The sequence below is a fragment of the Phalacrocorax aristotelis genome, chromosome 3, assembly GCF_949628215.1.
Source record: "Phalacrocorax aristotelis chromosome 3, bGulAri2.1, whole genome shotgun sequence".
Taxonomy (NCBI): Eukaryota; Metazoa; Chordata; class Aves; order Suliformes; family Phalacrocoracidae; genus Phalacrocorax; species Phalacrocorax aristotelis.
In genome coordinates, this window is record NC_134278.1 from 28152384 (window position 1) to 28173050 (window position 20667).

At 43.0% G+C, this 20667-nt stretch overlaps 1 protein-coding gene across 2 annotated transcripts in view; it reads right to left on the reverse strand.

The window, feature by feature from the left end:
• Positions 1-20667, reverse strand: part of DST (dystonin) — a 316847-nt gene that overhangs the window by 278883 nt on the left and 17297 nt on the right. For both annotated transcript variants that reach the window (XM_075087012.1, XM_075087006.1), the window contains exon 4: positions 650-857. In XM_075087012.1, coding sequence (XP_074943113.1) covers positions 650-857 — 208 coding nt within the window. The remainder of the gene's footprint in view (positions 1-649; positions 858-20667) is intronic.

The following is a 20667-nucleotide window of genomic DNA, read 5'->3' on the forward strand; positions in this document are numbered from 1 at the left end:
ACCACGTCCCCCGCTGCCCCCGACAGCGCCGTCACGATGCGCTACCCGGGGAAATGGTGACCCGGGAGGGGACCCGCGGAAGCACGCACAAAGGGGGGCGGGGGGTACAGCGGTGTCCCCGGGGAGCACCGAGGACCGCTGCATCTTCTTGGGGAGTCACGTACAAGGCGGTTTCCAGCTTTCGCCGGGGAGAAGCAAAACCTGCGCCCTATTTCCGACATCGCTTGCCGCCGCGCCTCCGGTGCACCGGGCGGCTCCATCCCGGTCTCCGTTCCCCCCTCCCCGGAGCGCAGCTCCGGCCCCACACGGACAAAGACCGGCGCCTCGCCCCGCCGAGCAGCACCGGCCGCCTCTGCCGCGGCCTCTCCCCGCGCTGCGGCCGGCCCGGCGCCGCTCCCGCCCCGGGAGGCGGCTGCTGCTCCCCCGGAACGCCGGCACCCGCTAAATGGCTAACGGCCCCCCCCCCCCGCCGCCGCTACCGCCTTTTCCCGTGAAAGTTTAATGGGCGCACCGGCGCCTGTTTCGGCTTCCTTTCGCACAGACATCAATTCACCCACCCGCAAAAAGGGCTTAGTCACCGCCTTCGCGAAAGCAAAGGCACGGGGGTCCCCCCGCCCTCCCCGGCCCGTCCACCCCCGCCGCCCCTTACCGGCGATGCGCAGCACGGCCCTCTCGGCGGGGTCCAGCACGGAGCCGCCCTGGATCTTCCGCTTGGACCGCTCGTGTTTGGGCAGGTTCCAGGGCAGGGTGTCCCCCGGCGCCGGCGACACCGTCCCCGACCTCTGGCTGAAGTCTTCCTCGTCGGAGAAATCGGCGGAGGACGACATGGAGCATCGGTAGGACGCGTTGCCGGAGCTCTGCACGGGGAGACAGACAGACAGGGAGGGAGCGTGGGGAGCGGCTCGGGACGCGGGTCCCCGGTAGGACCGGAGAGTACCCGCCCCGCGTGGCGTGGAAACAGCATCTCACGGGGAAAAAGGAGGGTAGGGGCGACGGACGCCGCTCACCATTGCCGTGAATTTAGGGGGGAAAGGGGGTGCGCGCGCGGAGCGGCGAGGGCGATCCCCCAAAAACCAGCCGGTCTCTAGCGGGAACGCATTTGGAGGGGTGTGTGGGGAGAGCCGTGGCCTGCGGCTGGGAAGCGGCTCGCAAACGAGCCTCCCGCTCCTCCAACAATAATCCCGGCAGCCGCGACAACAAGCGAATAATAATAAAAAAAAAAAAAAAAAACCCAGACCCAACCTTCCGGGCTACAAATCGATAGGGTTTGGCTCCCCCGCCAGGACGAGGGGAAGATGTGCCGTCACCGAGCTGCTGGTGAAATCGGTCACGTCAATGGGCCCGTGGGGAGGACCCACGCCCGCGGGCAGCCCCGCGCCGGGCCGGGCCCCGCTCTGCCCGGGACGGCGGGCGCGGGGGGCCGCCGGGCCTCGGAGCAGCCCCGCCGGGTGGCCGGGCACGACAGGCGCCTCTCGGTCACCCTCTGCCGAGGCGGCTTCGGCAAACAGCCGGCTGGGCCCTGCTCAGGGACTGTAATGCGCGTTCGGACCTCCAGCTACCCAAAAAAGAGCCTCTCCAGAAACGCGAATACGCACTGATGCAGTGCAGGGACGGGGCTGCTGCCATTTCTGGGTTCCCTGTTCAGGGTGAAACGGGAAACGGAGACGTCCGAACGACAACGTTTCAACACCGTGTTGAGCATTATACCCGTTATACACGGGTTACCAGGGCACGATGGGGCGCAAGGGGCTATTTCTCTTCCTCCACCTTTTCTGATTGGAGAGAGTGGTGCTTTCTCCAGGGCACCTGATTAGAAAATGATGGGTTTGTTTTGTGATTTCATGTGGGAGCTACTGTGACGGCCTTTCAAAAGGGTAACCCGATGCTGATCCAGGTCTGATGTTTTTAGGGGTATGCTGTTCCCAACTTAGAGAGGTGTAGTATACTTTGTTATGCAGAGACAGCCCTCATTCTGCCCATCTAGATCCTTTTATACTAAAGCTGCTATTATTTTAGGTTTGTCTTGTAGCCTTTTTTTTTTTTCTATTGAGGAGCTTAAAATGTACTTTTACTTACAGAATAAATTTGTACTGTGGCTGGTCTGATAAAATTTATTGTTGCTATCTGAAGCTTTTTACTGTCAGTTCTCATGGAGTGGACAAGTGAATTGTTATTATTACATTGGGGGGTATTTTACCCATTTTAAAACTCAAAACCTGCATAATGCAGAGTAACAACATAATGCACTCTCTGCTACACATAACACTGCCGATAACATACAGCTAAATAATCCGCTAAATAAGAGGGGATCTCTTATTAGTGGTTGCTCTTCCTGACCTCCTTCGCTTCTATCCCAATCCTCTTTTCTCCTACAGTACTTCATGGTGAAGATTGAAAGGAGAGAAAGGGAAGGAATGAATACATAAAACCAATTAACAGAATTCTTCTTCACTGTATTGCGATGTGGAGAGAGCAAGATAAGTGCGGAAGAACAGAAACACGAGATGTCTGATCCCAGCTCTGATTGCCTTCATAATTAGTTCTAGTGCCGGGAATATTTTGCTGCCGGTTCATAAAATAAGCTAAAACTCTCTGTAGGATCTTGTAAAGCAGGATGGACACACAGTTGTCTTCCCGATGGGAGCTGGAAGTGCACAGCTTGCCGCAGGGTATAGAGGGTACTCTGCTGCACCGGGTGGGGCCTACTGGGCCCCTGATGTGCTTAGTCAGGGATTAGGTTTCTTGTGGCCTGTCCTTAGCTCCAGATTTTGCCATAAAAGAGAAAGTGTTCCCTTTAATCCCAGCTCTGAACATCTTCTTTGGGCCTGCATCTTCTATTGGCTGCTCAGCAGCCCTCAATATCTTTGGATCACACAGACCCATGGAAACAGATTTTGCCTTTCAGTTTCTTCACCTTCTTAATTTCTAGTTTATAATGTGAAAATTAGAAAGAGCCCAGCCATGGTGTTATGAGGGTGCTACAAAGATAGTTTGTTAGCATTTGTGTAGCAGCTTGAAATATGCAAGGACAAAGTACAATAGCAGTTGTTACTGAAGCTTTGAAGAAAGATCTCTCAATGCTCAGATTTATCTTTGAAAGTATGCTAGAATTTTTATCCAGTAGGATTTCCTTTTCTCAGAAGAGGCCTTAATAACCCATTGTTATTTTTTATAATAATAACTTCTTCAATTGTTCCTTCTACCCTTAGAAGCCAAAGGCACTGTTGAATGATCATTCCATATACCCCACTGAACATATTCTCCATACTCCCCATTGAGGTGTCAATTTCAGGAAGAAAGAGGCTGTCCTGGTCAGCTGTGCTACAACACTGGAAGATAAGCTATGTGAGAAGCCCCCACTCCTGTATTTTTAAGAAATCAAACTGAACAGGCAATGGTAGAGCAATCTTTGACATCTATGTGTATTACAACTAGCTATCCTCTTTTAAGTTGTCCTTCTACATTACTTAATGCATGCATTAACGAAATGAATGAACAAAACCCACTTTAGCTTAATAACTCTTCAGGAATCACGTTATCTCATTTTCAGAACAAGGTAGGAAGCTTGGACAGGAATTTTCCATAATAGCAAAATTTAGCAAACTCACATCTAAGAAATGCCAACTTCTAACAATTACAGTCTACTTTTTTATTCAGCATGGAGATCCTTCTGAGTAACATGCATGCAGAGCTATTGAGCACACAAGTATCTTTAAAAATCTAGACTTTGCTATTCCGTCTTTGATGGTTATAATGGAACTCAACAACTGCTTTGCTTTGCTTGAGTACATTAATAGCTTAGATAAGAAGCCTGTAATTGTTCTCTTTTTGTGCAGCCACTGTTCACGACACACTTACTACTCATTCCACTGGATTGTTTGTTTCTAGCAAACATGTTTTTCATGCCATAGCTATAAGTCCCATCATTACAACAACATACGAACCGGTTTAAAAAATACAAAATAATGCAGGGCATCTGTACTGTCCTGAAAAGGGTTCCTGGCCAACTAGGACAGCATGTGAAAAAAAAAACAAAACCAAACCCAAATCTGTTATATGCAAATGAAAAATGTAACTGTTAATAATAGGCAACACTTTTTTGGGTTACATGAGTGAAGTGTCTTTTATATCCACTAAAATATTGATCAGACACATCCTTACTTAGCCTACTCTGGGGCTTCATGAGGGTCAGGGCTTGACCGTTCTTAGCTTAAAGGCCAGTAAGGTCACAGCCCAGATGCTATAGCTGCTTATTCTATGCCTCCGATTATGCATTCCTTCTGCTCATTAGCCTAAAGACTTATCTGTAGCCTCTATTGCTGATCAGCAGGAACTGTTGAATTTGCATAGTAGTTATGCATGTAACAGCTTGTGCACTGAAGCCTGTTGGTCGTACATAAGCAAATCTAAGCAGAGTTTTGCGTGCGTTCAAAGTACAGGATTAAACTTAACGCATGGTTTCACCGTCAGTACCACAGGGGGGTGCAAACTGCACACAGAGTCCTCGCCGCAGGGTCTCGGGAGGCACAGTGCTCAGGACAAGCATTTTATTGACTCACAGAATCATAGAACGTCCTGAGTTGGAAGGGACCAACAAGGATCATCACAAGCATCATCAAGTCCAACTCCTGTCCCTGCACAGGACAACCCCAAATTCCTACCATATCTCTGAGGACATTGTCCAAGTGCTTCTTGAATATCGCCAGGCTTGGCGCCATGACTGCCTCCCTGGGGAGCCTGGTCCAGCGTTCCACCACCCTCTGGGTGACGAACCTTTTCCTAATACCCAACCTAAACCTCCCCTGGCACATCTTCCTGCCATTCCCTCGGGTCCTGTCATTGGTCACCAGGGAGAAGAGATCAGCGCCTGCCCCTCCTCCTCCCCTTGTGAGGAAGCTGCAGACAGCGATGAGGTGGCCCCTCAGTCTCCTCTTCTCCAGGTGGGACAAACCAAGTGACTTTAGCTGCTCCTCGTATGGCTTCCCCTCTAAACCCTTCACCAGCTTTGTGGCCCTCCTCTCAGCACTCTCTAGTGGCTTTATATCCTTAATGTACTGCGGTGCCCAAAACTGCACACAGCACTCGAGGTGAGGCCGCACCAGCGCAGAGCACGGCGGGACAATCACCTCCCTCGACCGGCTGCAATGCAGGGCTTGATGCACCCCAGGACACGGTTGGCCCTCTTGGCTGCCAGGGCACACTGTTGGCTCATGTTCAGCTTGCCATCGACCAGAACCCCCAGGTCCCTCTCTGCAGAGCTGCTCTCCAGGCTCTCGTTCCCCAGTCTGTGTGTGCACCCAGGGTTGCTGTGCCCCAGGTGCAAAATCCAGCACTTGCCCTTGTTAAACTTCACATGGTTGGTGATTGCCGGCTCTCCGGTCTGTCCAGAAAAACTCATTTTGCCAGTATCTACGGTTTTCTCTGTAATCAGGTGATTTGCAGCAGCTGCCTGCTATAAAAGTGAGCTGGTTTCCAGTAACGGGGATGATTTCAGAGAAGTATTTAGTATACTTCTTGTAAGAGGGATTTGGCCAAGTGCCAAGACATCATTTCCTTTGAGGAGGGAAAGAAGGACTGTTTGTTATAGGTGAGTCACTGTGGAGGATCAGGTGGAAACTAGATGGAGGACTAGCTAGAAACTGTATAAGGTAACGTACAACATCATAGATCAGATAAGCCACCCCTAAATAGGATCTGATACTCTCAGGAACACCAGTGGGTTTTGCACTGTCATTCCTCAAGGCGGAAGCATTAGCAGAGGTTAGGTTTTAAACGCGGTCCAGCAATCCAGCTGGCAAAAGCTGCCGAGAGGCTGATACCAAATTACTGTCATATCGCAAAAATTCCCAACTTTATGAGACGTCAGAGATTGTGCGGACCAAATGAATTCTAGTGAAACATCTTGTACTTTCCTATCTTACCATTGAGAAGACCTGCCACTGTAGTGAGTCCTTTCAAGCTGGTTTTTGGAAGCTCTTGGGAAGTACAGGTCAAGATTTACTGAAATTTAATTTTCTGTTTAGTTATGAGTTATTTATATTTCACTTATACTGTCTCAGAATTCCTGGAATACATTTTTTTTTATTTCATCATGTTCATTGTGGGCAATGGATAAATATGAACAGAAATGAAGTATTTATATCATGCATTTACTGAGTGTGTTTCAACAATACTACTCCTCCTAATTTAGAATAATTTAGAATATCAGTTGAATGTAACATGCTATTTTTGTTCTTTAACATCCCAGATTGAATGATATTAAAGTGGATCAACTTTTAAAGTAAAATAACTTAATAAATTTAAGATAAAATCTAGGGCAACTGAATGTTCCCATTCGTAAATCTTTACCACTTTAACCTGATTAGATGATAACACAGTGCAGAATACAAAACATCCAATGTATGTAATCAGGCTATGCAAGTCCCTTGGGACATCATGTTGTCAGGAATTATCAAAATTCAAAACAGACACACAAATTAAAGTACAAACAAGGACAATATAAAACCAACCATGCTAAGTTTAAAAAAAAAAAAAATCCACCAGTGGAGATACAGCCATATTAAATGAATATTTTTCTCTGGTTCTGTGACAGTCATTTAAGAGGACATCCATACCTGAAAGTGGCTACATTACCAGGATATACAAACCTGCCTACAGAGTTTCTGGGTTTGTATTTAATGTTTTAAAGAAATGAGCAGAAAGCTGGAAGGCAAATACACTAAATCTGAAAATCCTGAGCATCAAGTGTCTAATTCCGTGTTAAACTACCTTTGCAAACAGTTAGGCTTTTCAAACATGAAGACAAATTATTGCATTGTAGAGAGAATTTACATTCTTTCTTTCTAAAGGTAGGAGAAGATGGAAATAAGCATATAGTGTTTATTCCATCACATGTATTTTGAGCCTGTGATTGTATTTATACAAAGGAATTCTGATGCTTTCATAGGCTTTTGAAAGCAGATGGGATCTTTTCTGGATGCTAGTAGGTCAATCTCTACCATTCCCCCACTTTGAAAATAACCTTATTGAGGCAACTTTCATGAAAGAAATAGGTTATTTGAGGGGATCAAATTCAAAATGGATAAAGGGCTAGATCCACATAGGTACTTGGACATTGCAATACAGTTTTGTAACATCAAACTGGATAACCATCTACTTACACATCTAAAACTGATGTGATACAAAACTGACTTTTTGGTCAGAACTAAGTAGTCAGGAAAACCTGGTCACCCAGGATCACAGAATCGCAGAATGGCAGGGGTTGGAAGGGACCTCTGGAGATCATCTTGTCCAGCCCCACTGCTTGAGCAGGGACACCCAGAGCAGGGGGCACAGGAACGCATCCAGGCACGTTTTGAATATTTCCAGGATAGGAGATTCTACAACCTCCCCAGGCAGCCTGTTCCACTGCTCTGTCACCCTCACAGGAAAGAAGTTTTTTCTCATATTGAGGTGGAACTTCCTGTGTTCCAGTTTGTGCCCATTGTCCCTGTCATTGGGCACCACTGAAAAGAGTCTGGTCCCATCCTCTTGACAGCCACCCTTCAGATATTTATAAGCATTGGTAAGATCCCCCCATAGTCTTCTCTTCTCCAGGCTGAACAAACCCACGTCTCTCAGCCTTTCCTCATAAAAGAGATACTCCAGTCCGCTGATGACTTTTGTAGCTCTCCACTGAACTCTCAGCATCTCATTCTTCAGGGATATAAGACACCCCCAAATCTTCTCCTGAAACTGTTCCTCAGTCATCCTTTCATAACAGCAGAGAGCATTAGTTTCCTTTGAACTGTAAAAGAAGTGAAGCAGTGTTTGCCTTTTCCTTACTGTGTTAAGAAGCTTGAAACCTAACCTCAAACCATCATCTCCCAGCAGCCAGCCTGGAGACTATTCTGCAACAACCTCCTGGTTGTGGAAGTGGTACAGGTTGAAAAAAGAGCCCAAGATTTCTTGGTGTGGAATGAGAACGAGGAAGAGGGAGTGTAGCGCTCTGCATCAGAGCACGCAAGGCTCTGCGGGGAGGAGGTGGTGATGGCTTCTGATCCCTGCTCCGATGACTGCTTATACATTCTGCTTTAAGTAGTAACTGGGTAAAATATTGAAGTAGTCCCTGAATGAGACATGTGCAATGGAGGCAACAGAAACCACAGCACAGCTCATGTACCAATTCTGCAGATATGCCAAATTTCAAGAACTTACTGGTCTGAAGTGATACCATCTTCTAGTAGCTAAAAATATAAATTAGTGACTATTACACTACAGCAAGTAGAGTTTCTGTTTCATTTACTTCGTGTGTCGGTGATCACTTTCAGGAGCAGAAAGTTGAGAGATGCTCCACATTTGTAACTCCCTGTTAACTGTGAGATGAGCTGAGGGATCAGATACTGTCAAGATAACCTCCACAAATCTCAGCAACTTCCACCAAGGAAGATAGCCATCATAAGAGAAAAATAAGAGAAATAAGAGGAAAATAAGGCATTTAAAGTATGTTCCTGTGCAAGAAAAACCTGCTCATAGTTTTTTCTTTTTCAAATTAATACATTGAAAAAGTAAGGCATACTTCATTCTGTGTAACCAAGATGTCTATATAAGTGGGGCCAAATAACATTCAGCTTAAACTAGCCATGTTGAGCCACAGCCATCAGTTGTCTTGTCATGCTTAGTAAAACTATGCCTACAAAAATGTGGATTCTTTTTGAATGTCACTTGAAAATTAATAATATCATCAGCATGACAGCCCTGATATGTTACATATTTAATCCATTCCTTTATTCTTCACCTATTTCCTCTATATAGTTTTTCAAATTGAATTGCAGGATTTAATCTTGAAATAGCTTACCTGCATTATAGAAGCAGACAGAAAGGTACTGAAGGTTTTGCAGATGAGAAGATAATATTTTGAGCTGTGAGTATCTGGGAAGCTATAGCATGGGGAATAGGTGTTTTAGTCGAGTTTTATGCTAAGACCATCAGCAAGATATAAGTGCTACTTCCATTATAATTATCATTACCTTGTTTCAAAATTAATGCTTCATAGCTATGAATACCTGAAATGTCAGGATTTCATGCTCTCAAAATCATTAATTATTTCTGTAAAAGAAATGCATATACCTTAGGTGACCGCTGTATATAACTGTTGCAGAAAAACCTTCCCATTACCTAAAAGTAAATTTTGTATGAATTTTTAATAGCAGCTCTCTTGCATCCATTCAGATCCCCCTATTCTGGCAACAAAAAAAGAGGATAATGTGACAGAACAGCTAAGGTTTGAGGAAGGCACAGAGAGTTTTATCTGCTTACTACACTGACAAGGCCAACCATGTAACAGAGGAAGTCTGGAATAAGAAATCATCTAGTTTCAGGCACTTTCCTCAGCCTTCTAAACTTCTCATTGTAGATTGTATTATATTATATATATATGTTTTAATAGCAAACCAAATTACTCCTGCCATAAAAGGTTTATCAGGGTATGAAAACACTCTGGACAGCAAAGAGCAAATTAAAGTTCTAAGTAGCTTTTCAAACTCTGATGGGCACAGATTGTTTTCAAGAAAATAATAAAAGGGTGACTTAGAAGAATGTTTAAAAATGACATAATGAAAATCTAAAACAGTGGTATTGATATTCCGCTTTTAGTAACAACTGTTAACGTTCCTGACTGATAAATTTCCCTCCATATAGAATTAAACATTCATTTGTTCTTTTCAAACTATTTCAATCCCTTGTTTTAAAACAAAGTTTCAAGACTTGATCCAGCAATCAATCAACATTTAACTATTAGAAAATACAGGTTCTTATAATTACCCAACACTAGCAATACTGTTAATAATGGTCAGATTGTTTTCTCTTACAAAATCCATTTTAAATTGCCTTGTCGTATGCTTGGTTAAAAATATACCCTGCCCAAGGTTGAATTTTCTTGAAAATTTTTAGTCAAAGGCTGACTGAGAAGCCTGAGAACAAGACGGTGAAAATATCCAGTAGTTATTTGTCAACACTAAAAATATATCCCAGTGATCTTTTTTGAGAAGACTCTAGGCTTTGGGATGGATACTTCAAATATGAATATTGTCTAAGCTAGACATAGGCTTTTTGCCATCTTTGTTAAAAATCTGTTCTCATTTGTCAGAGCAATACGTCTTTGAGATATAAATATCATCTGCTATCCTTGGCATGACGGAGTATTAAGTAAAGCCTTTAAAGTTTGGGTTTGATCTCACTGCTCTTGATGAGAAAGCTGCTCCAGAACCTATTGCTCTCTTAATTACAAGTAATCTTCCTCTAGTTGCCACCTAAAACTTATTCTTGGTCTTTTGTCTTTTGCGACAACAGTGTTCATTTCCTTAAATACCTTTTTTGCTTCCCTGATGCATTCACAGACTGTGTTGTGCCTTTTCTTGTTTTGCTGAGCAAGTCAACTTCTTTTAATCTCTCCTCATCTGCTAGGAGTCCTTCTTTGCAAAATTAAATAGGTTAACTATTCCTAGGGCTCAGGTGACTACCTATGTGATCTTACCAGCTTTTTTTTTTTTTTAACAAAGCCACGTTTGAATATATTGACTAAAATGTCTTCGGTGTATCAACCAAAATCTCTTCAGAATGACACCCGCTACACAGAGCCTCTCTCAAGACTCTCAGGGATCTTAGAACTGCCCCACCATCACAGACGGACCAAGCAAATTCCACCCTCGCAGCTCTTACCTCCGCCCTCAGGACACCTACCATCCCTGCTGAGGAGCTGAGCAGGATCCTTCCAGCTTGGATACACGGAGGAAAAACTGATCCTTCCATCTAATGGTTACCCTGCTGTGGTTGTGGGCTGATGGCAGTGAAAGCAAGAGGCATGGAGAGCAGGGGAGGGCAGGGCACCAGACCTGACAGGCAGGAGACTGTTTCTTTTATGGTCTCCGTGACTCACTCGGCCGTGCTTAGCCAGCAAGAGGAAGAAGCCGTACAATCTCAATGTAGAGAGGACAAACACCGGAACCGGCGCACTGGAGGAAAGAGCTGGAGAAATACACTGGGACTGACAGCCTGAGGGACAAACACAGAGACCGGCAGAGTCTGGGAGCTGCAGCTGAAAAGCATTCAAGGGAGCAGCAGACTCCATGGATAAAGACTAGAGGAAAAATGGACCTGCAAGGTAACAGCTGGGACTAGTAACCATCAGTGCTAGAGATGGGATCAGGGGAGAGCTAAGGATCTGACATGCTGGCATGAAACTGGTATTGCCTCAGCAAAACGCTTCGAACAAGGTACTCTGATGAAGAAGGCAGGTGGGAACTGTGTGTGAGGAGAAGGTCTCTGAGAAGAGAGGCAAGAGCCAAAGAAGGTATGCGTGCAATATGCAACCAGAGGCCAAAGGGAGACACAGAAATAGAAGAGAATGGTTGAATAAGCGCCTCAGAGCAACAAGACGACTGACCAGGTGAGCCTGGGAAGGGCTGTGCAAGGGCTGTGACGTGGAAGAGTGGTGCAAGGACTGCCAAAGCAAGAGGAGAAGGGCTGAGGTCAGCAGAAGAGTGAGGACCAGGCAGCGAGGAAGGATCCAGCAGTGGGGCAGAGGCAGGTCAGGAGCAGGCTGGAGGAGACAGGGCAGAAAGAGCCATGCTTGGGAAGAATGAGCACAAGAGAGCATGTGTCCTTAAGGAGCCTGGGAGGAAACGGAAATTTCACCCCAACTCCGGCCATTCGCAAATATCTGAGTTCCTCTAGAAAAAAATACCTCTTCCCCTGCGTTATTGATTCATATGGAGGAATACAAATATCGTCAGTCTCACCCTGAAATCCAATAGCAGAATTTTCTATGTTGTAGGTCAAGTGTCAAAACCTGCTGATGAGCCACACAACGGAGCTTTGGTTTTACGTTTACGTTTTTTAACAACAGTAGGAAATTAAACACAAAGTTCTTGTTAGAATTCTTTTCTTAAGGTTGCAAAGTCAAGCACCAAAATGTTACCAAATCCCAGATTCAAGGTTCACCATACGCCCTTAGTTCAGCCTGTTTATTTGTACATCTTGATGTGATCTATCCTATTACATCCCCAGTGTCTTGCTCTTTTTTAGTGCAAATGACAGGTGATATTCACTCCATAATCAGTTGCTCAGTATTTCGTTTTGTCATCCTCTCTTCAGTGGGCAGCCCCAGAACTTAACTAGTTTCATGATATTCAAATGCAGGTGTGAAGAAGAAATTATTTAATAGACTGTTTTGTGGTGCAGTAGTATCTGACTGCTTCATGAATACTAATGATCTTTCCTATTACACAGGATGCAAACTGAAACCAGGAGATCAATTTTGATACCTAGGTCAAACTGAGATGCCAGGGATCTGATTTTTAAGATCTATTACAATTACATATCAGTAATACTCACTCCACAGCACACAGAGAGTTCAGTGGTGAATGGCAGCTTGAGAACTTTTATAAACCCAACTACTGGTTTGAGTCAGGCATTTGAAAAATGGAAGATAAAAAAACATTTTAAGCCAGTTGCTCAGCATGTTCACAGTGACCTTGTGCCCACCCTTCAATCTCCAAGGCAGCACTCACTGCATTTTAAAGAAATAAGAGATCCTCTCTCTTCCTGCAATCTCCTGTTTTATTCATTTACACACTTTACAACTTCTGCTGAACTCCTACACATAAGTGTCATCCTAACAGCACTTCCATCCTACGATGAATACAGATTACAGCCTGTGAAAAAATAGTACGCCATCATACAATTAAAGTCTATATGACATCGCAGATTCATAATCAACTGAATTAAAGCTGCATATGTAACCTTAATTCTAGCACTTCCTAACATTTGAATACTTGCCTCTGCCAAACTATTCTTTTAACTTAATACCCATATGCAGTTATATATAAATACGAATGGATAAGGGAGTCCCTGCTATATAAAGATGTACTGTTTATGTGCCACAGTAGGATGTTACACAATACAACTCTGAAGAGTGACTCCTGTGACAGAGAAGGAAAAGGAAACATCTGCATTTAGACTATAATTACTATGCATCTATGAGACAATTACTGCTCATTTTAAGTTGTGCAAACACCACCATCATAACAAAATCAGAGCTGATATTTTTTTTAACCTGCGTTCAGCTACTCCACAGCATTTACTATTTATGATTATTTATATGAAACATTTTTTCATACAATTACGACCAGTAGCACATTTTAGCAGCTTGGGTTTATTTTACTACCTCGCAAGGAAGGACACTGGGATTTTAAAAAAGAAAAATTCTGAACAGTTAAAAATTTAATTTTGCAGTGAGGCTATGCTGCATACACGTAGTATGATTTTAGCAACGAACACAAAATCCCAGTTGATACAGATCATGGCAATATGACAGTGGCAAAAAAAAAGTATTAGATATTTCTCAGGCCAGAGTTTTTCAGCTCTATTTCTTTGATACAACAGCTGAAAAATATTTTATCTCATTCACATCTAATTTAGTAGCAAGTTAGCTCCAGCTCCAAGGACCAATATGATGCAAAGTCAGGTTTATGATGAAGCTATTGCAACCTGAATAAAAATGTAAACCAGTTTAGAAACTGCAAAGCACCAAACTGGCAAGTGATGTCAAAGATGTTTATGTGATAGTAAGCACTATTTTTACATCAAAAAGAGTGTAATTGGCTATGCTGCTTACTTTTCTCCCCCCCTCTCCCCCCCCCCCCCCCCCCGGACTAGCTATGCTGCTTTCTTTTTTTGTGAGCTTCTAAAAGAGAGTAGAAGTCAAAGTCACATCCTACAACAAAGACTGCTGTCTTAGCTTCGTGCTGATAGCGCACTTTGACCCTCTTTCAACACTTTAGATCAAAGGCTGGTTTAAGCTCTCATCCCATTTTCAGTAAATAAGCATTTGCCCAAGGAATGAAAATTGATACGGACAAAATAAAAATTATATGTAATCAACTTAGCTATCAAGACAAAACCTGTTATGTTAAAGGGCTTTGCCCACAGGGGTAAGGTGATTTGAAACTGTGTATAGGAAAATAACATAGATGTGATGCAATTTACAAGCACACAAGTGTAAATCTAAGTAAATATGCTCAAGCATGATCATGCCACAGGGTCAATTAACTCAAATGACCTTAACTCTCCAAATAAGAGCTAGCAGTGAAGTCAGTTGAAGTGCTCTAAATGTGGATTTGTACTGTTACCGCTACGCTTATTTCTCTGCATTGTTATGTGTGTCATCAATAATTATTAGCACTACTGCAAGTAACTGTTTCTTTTACACTATGCTTAATAGCTATAGTATCTCACCCATAGGAAAAAAAAATCACTAGAAAGACAGCTCAACAATAAGTTTAAATCTCAGATCTAACTCCTAACATGTTACCACTGTGTTTTAACAAAAAGTAGTTTTAAAGTTGTAAAGACATCACCTCCCTGGCCTAGTGAAACTCATGGCGATACACCTTTAAGAAATCCTTTCAAAAATCTAAACTGCCTAGGAGCTGGGCGACAGGAGTGGAAGAAACAGGCAATTGCTACAATGCATTAAATGAGCTGCAGGGTGGAGAGGGAAAAGCAGCCAAGAGGAAATAGGGTGCAGGCAGCAAGGGAGGAGGTCACAGAAGCTAGCAGAACAGTGGGAAAATGAAGTCTTTGTGCAAAACTGTTGATGTAGAATTTATCAGTGAGGAGTTATTTGCTATAAGAAAGCAAAAGCACGGGTTCACAAGGGGAAAGTCCTGCCTAAAAAACTCTATTTCCTTCCATGACAAGGTTACCCACCTAGTTGACCAGATCGAAGTTGAAGAAGCCAGACAATGTGATCTTCTTCGATTTGAGTAAGGCTTTCAATACTGTCTCTCACAGTATCCTCCTGGACAAGATGTCCAGCACACAGCTGGATAAACGTGTAATGTAATGGATGAGCAATTGGCTGACGGGTCGGGCTCAAAGAGTTATAGTAAATGGGGTTACATCGAGCTGGTGGCCAGTCACTAGCGGGGTTCTGCAGGGATCCATCTTAGGGTTGGTATCATTAATCTATTTGTCAATGACTTGGATGAAGGACTGGAAGGCATGCTAATTAAGTTTGCTGATGACACAAAACTAGGAGGAGCTGCTGACACTCACAAGGGCAGAGAGGACCTGCAGAGGGATTTAGACAGACCGGAGAGCCGGGCAATCGCCAACCATGTGAAGTTTAACACGGGCAAGTGCTGGATTTTGCACCTGGGGCACAGCAACCCTGGGTGCACACACAGACTGGGGAACGAGAGCCTGGAGAGCAGCTCTGCAGAGAGGGACCTGGGGGTTCTGGTCGATGGCAAGCTGAACATGAGCCAACAGTGTGCCCTGGCAGCCAAGAGGGCCAACCGTGTCCTGGGGTGCATCAAGCCCTGCATTGCAGCCGGTCGAGGGAGGTGATTGTCCCGCCGTGCTCTGCGCTGGTGCGGCCTCACCTCGAGTGCTGTGTGCAGTTTTGGGCACCGCAGTACATTAAGGATATAAAGCCACTAGAGAGTGCTGAGAGGAGGGCCACAAAGCTGGTGAAGGGTTTAGAGGGGAAGCCATACAAGGAGCAGCTAAAGTCACTTGGTTTGTCCCACCTGGAGAAGAGGAGACTGAGGGGCCACCTCATCGCTGTCTGCAGCTTCCTCACAAGGGGAGGAGGAGGGGCAGGCGCTGATTTCTTCTCCCTGGTGACCAATGACAGGACCCAAGGGAATGGCAGGAAGATGTGCCAGGGGAGGTTTCGCTTGGATATTAGGAAAAGGTTCTTCACCCAGAGGGTGGTGGAGCCCTGGAACAGGCTCCCCAGGGAGGCAGTCATGGCGCCAAGCCTGGCGATATTCAAGAAGCACTTGGACAACACCCTCAGAGATATGGTGGGAATCTGGGGTTGTCCTGTGCAGGGACAGGAGTTGGACTTGATGATGCTTGTGAAGATCCTCCCAACTCAGGACATTCTATGAGTCAATAAAACACAGTAAACAGTCTCTTGGTAGGCGTATGTATGTTTGCAAAGAGAAGAGATACATCTGAAGTCAACCTAATGGCCACTGAAGGCTTTCTCTTTATTTCAGAGATGACTGGGTTTAGCAGTTGTAGTCATATTTGCAAAGATCCTACACACCTAAAATAGGTTCCTTGAGGTATTTTTGAAAACGTTTAAGATGGCTAGATGCTTAAATCTTGTTAAGAACTTAACAAATCAATCACCTAGTAAACTCTCAGGTGCTTCTCAAAATATTCATCAATATCCTTTAGGTCTTAAAGCCAAAAAATGCACTCTGTTTTTCCCTTTTTATAGTCATTCACACGTTCCCTGCATTTCGTCATTGTGGCTCTGCTCAAATTATCCTGAAAGAGTGCATGAGTATGTGTGTGTACACACGTGCATGCAGAATCTGGCAGCTCACAGCTGTGTCATATGTTTTGAGAACATTAATAGAATGTTAATAAAAATGCTGAAGGTGAAAGATGACATGATAATGTTTTGCCACGTTTTCTTCTAAATGTGATTCACAGAAGACACAATCCAAGATGAGCAGATGTCTCCAAAAGAAAGAAACTATGAATGCAATCTATAGATTAAATAGCTAATAGTTGGAATTAATCAAGTCTTGTGCAGGGTGATGAGTAATTTTTGTATGTCATCTGTCTTAGGTCATTCAAATATCATGTAAAATACATCATGGTATTGGAAAACTAGTAAATAACAGCAGAGTAAGAATAAAGAGGAATTAACAAAATGAAATGGCAGTTATTTAATAAGACATACAAAAAAACTCCTAAAAAGCCCTGTAGAACAACTTCATACATATGAAAAATCTTGTCTCGAATAAGCTGTGTCAACTCATACGCAGACTTATTCTATAAATTATTTGGTATCAGATGTCTAAAAAAACCTCCTAAGTGTTTCTTACAGAATTTTTAATGCTCAAACACATGAAAACAAAAACCAGGATAGCTGAATAGGACCATGGATGGGAAAGCTCATGGTTTTACATGCATTAGAAACCAATCAACTTTGCTTTCAAGCTTGCATCACTGGAGTCTTTACAGTGCAAGCTTCACTTTCAGTTATGGGAATAGTCTCAGTGGAGCCAAATGAACCTGCTCATATCAGTATATTTTTCACATATGTCCTCCCAGACATCTGACCTTCCTTTCGATTCCCTTGTAGTGACTTGTGGCAATGCTGTACCCACCACAAAAAGCTAAATTGCTTCAGCAAAGGGCAGTCGTTAAATAATTAGAAACAGGTTCATTAGGAGACATTGAGGGATACCTACGAGCAGCAGTGCTTCTGGGATCATCCTGAGTAATCATTATTTCTCATCAGTTTATTCTTTGTAGGTTATTTCAGAGATACTTTTTTTTAAAAAAAAATAATATTCAGTAGATAATCACCTCCATATATGCTGTCACTGCAGTGCTGGGGCAAAATAGACCAGTAAGTTTGGATGTGTAAGGTAAAAAAAAAAAACAAAACAAAACCTTTTGAGTAGAAATAGGGATTTCACATCTGAAAGTGAAGGAACCAGGTTTATTTATGCCCCAATCTCTGTAGTCTCATCTGCCGCATGGTACTACATCTCATGATCTTAAAAAATCCTTGGTGGCTGCATGAATCAGGCAATTTAGGAACTCTTCAAACTGTTTAACAATGGAGATGTCAAAAGGTGCTGTTTTGACTGCATCTCTTTTCAAGTATGTATTTAAACATACAGGAGAAATCAGAATTTGGCAGAACAGCCTGTCTAACTGACCCTGCAGATCAGGAGCCAGATACGTTTACACAAACTCAAGGCCATCTTTTGGTTCCAAGCCAGCATAGGAAAAAAAAATATTCATAATTTGCAGAGATTTATACTTCTGCTTCAGACCACTACTTAAAATATAGATAATATTTGCAAAATGCTTGTCATAAACCCCTCAGTTTAAAATTTGCCCTGGAGAAGTATTGCTAGAAAGCAGCGAGCTCACAACAGGAGACACTTGTGCATCCTTCCGCACCTTAAGAAAACTTAACTACCCATACAGAAACAGCTACCCAATTCTTGAAAGGAGTGGTATGTAACACTCCTTTGACTTGCATGAAGTCATGCTAATTGAAAGAACACAGTTCTGTTTTTTCTCAAGAGTTCTTCATTGTGTTCAAAAATTCAAAGCACACTTCAGCAACAGGTATCTGTACTCTCCTCGGTGTGAAGTTGATGTAAAACTGCCACCTGTAGAGAATGTCAGCACAAATAATTCAGCCACCAATGAGAGGGTGACCTACAGGGCACAAGATAGGACAACGTGCCATAAAAGGGGTAAACTACACACCCTTGTGTTGATGTTGCACTGCAGTAAGATGAGTAAAATGAAGTGGAAATGGCTACGAGCTCTGGTCTGGTAAGGATCAGTATTAGGACAAAATGTATTTAATGTCTTCATTAATGACCTGGAAGGTGTAAAAAATAATGACATTTTCAGAGAAAACTAATGTTCTATTTCTGCAAACATCTGCTCATGTAGATTTTCAAGGGGAGCAATTATTGTCTTTAACAGGATCACTCTCATCCACACAATTAAACCTAATTTAGTTCTGACAAGATCAGGGACAATACTGGAAAGATCTCAAATTGCTATGCAGGAAGTTAGAAATAATCCAAGCAAATTCAGATAATTATAGCCATGGCTAGGAAACCTCAAGATGAGATTTAGACACAACAAACCCAACCAAATACAAAATAGTCTAAATTAGCAGGAATAAGAAAGCCTAGCATCTCAACATCCAACAAAACTTGTAATGAAATATCTGAAAAATCTTTAAGCATATAGCTTAATACAGCAACAAAACAGGCTCATATATTTTAGGACTGATACTCAAAAATTTCCTGGAACAAAGAAAAATCTTTCCATAAGGTTGTTTTATAGTTACTTTGGAAATACCATTGCTTAGTCAGAAATAGCGACAAAAAAGCAACATAATTGAATAGAAGTTGTGTTTTATGAGGAGAAATTATGTCTTCTAGTTAGCAGATGTCATACATCTTTTTTTTCCAGCAGGATATGGCCATAGCTGCCTACAAGTATGTCCATAGTGTAAACATCAAGACAATAGGTGATTTATTTAAAGTGGCTCAAGGGGGCAGAGCTAGGAATAACAGGAAAAAATAATGGAAAGAAATTATGCAGACTAACAAGTGCATTTCTGGCACTGAATCATGTAAAACTGTACAAAGATAAAGGCCAAAAGTCTCATCTTCCAGACATTGAAACTAAGTGGAACAAAGCTGCGACAAACTGTGGGATGGATGACATTGTGACTGTGTGGAACTTCACAATGCTGCAGTCATTTGTCATGGCATGAACCTTACTCACCCTGTCACCATGGCGTTAATAATACATTCAGAATAACTTACAATGTCCATGAGAAATTACATTGGTGACTTATGTTTTTTGGATCATAGTCTAATAAAGGTAATGATTTATTCTTTTTTGTAGAAATGTGAGTTCACCTAGGCTGTATAATGAAGGGCTATGAAAAGAACTATACAATGTAGCCTAAAAGATATACTGCAAAAGCAATTTCAAGATAGTGACATAATGGTGACAGCACTGAGGGAAGTTTTCTCTAAGCCTGGGATTTATTGTTGTTTCAGTGGTAGGTCTTGTCAGACCCAGCACAGACCCATGAAATGATAGGAAAGTGAAGTTACAGTAACACCGCACATTTTCTGTTCTTCTTTTGATTTGCTTGTCCTGAAGTCCCTGACATGTTACTGACTTTGGGGAAAAGCTGGGTGCTCTTAGCTTTACTAATCCATTTTTCAAAGCATGTTTTGCTGTTCACACCATTTCCACAGTTTTAGCTCTTTAATTCAGTACCACTGATGCTCTTTTTCCCGTGTTGGTAATCAGTGGCAGTTGGTAATAGCCTCAGCAATGACAGGCAGGCTTACCCTTGGCATAGGCCTACCATGGAAGAACTTAAGAAGAATCAAACAAAAAAGGGAATTAAAAAAACAGGACTAGAATGGAAAATAATAGAGGAGATGATGGAAGAGATGAAGGAAGGACAACAAAGCGGGGAAAGGACCAGAAGCAAGTAACGAGCAGAGGAGAGCCTGGTGAGAGGCTGGAGACCTAGTAAGAATAACAGAGCTAGACTAAGTAGTTTAGAAAGCAAGATAGGATGGGAGTGAAAGGGAGATGGTTGAGAAAAAAGGAAGAGCAGATCCTTCAAGAAGAACAGAAGACAAATCCATCAGATCAAATTAAACCACAGGAACAGCAGCAAAGTAAAATAAAAAGTAAGTAGAAGCATGAGAGAACAGAGGAAATTGGGAAGTAGTGAAGTGAAAGCAGAGAAACTAAAGGTATCAGCTAAAAGGTAAATATTCTGGCAGTTGTTGGCACCTCTGGCTTTCCTGTTTTTTGGGGTTTTTTTTTGCACAAGTTCCTTCCTCTCCCTCAGGCAATTCCACTAGGGAATACTCTTTCTCAAACCAGCTCCAAAGCTCTCTGATAATTCTTGGTGCTCAATTAACACAAACCTAGAAAGGTTCAGTTAGGTTGGAGGAACCTCAAGATAATCTTTTTTAGGGTATGCTCAGTAGTTACCTTTTTAGTAACAGTGGCTTAACAGAAGTACCTCAAGCCCCTTAGCATTGGCACAGAGAGGTTAGTTAGCAAATGCATCAAAGC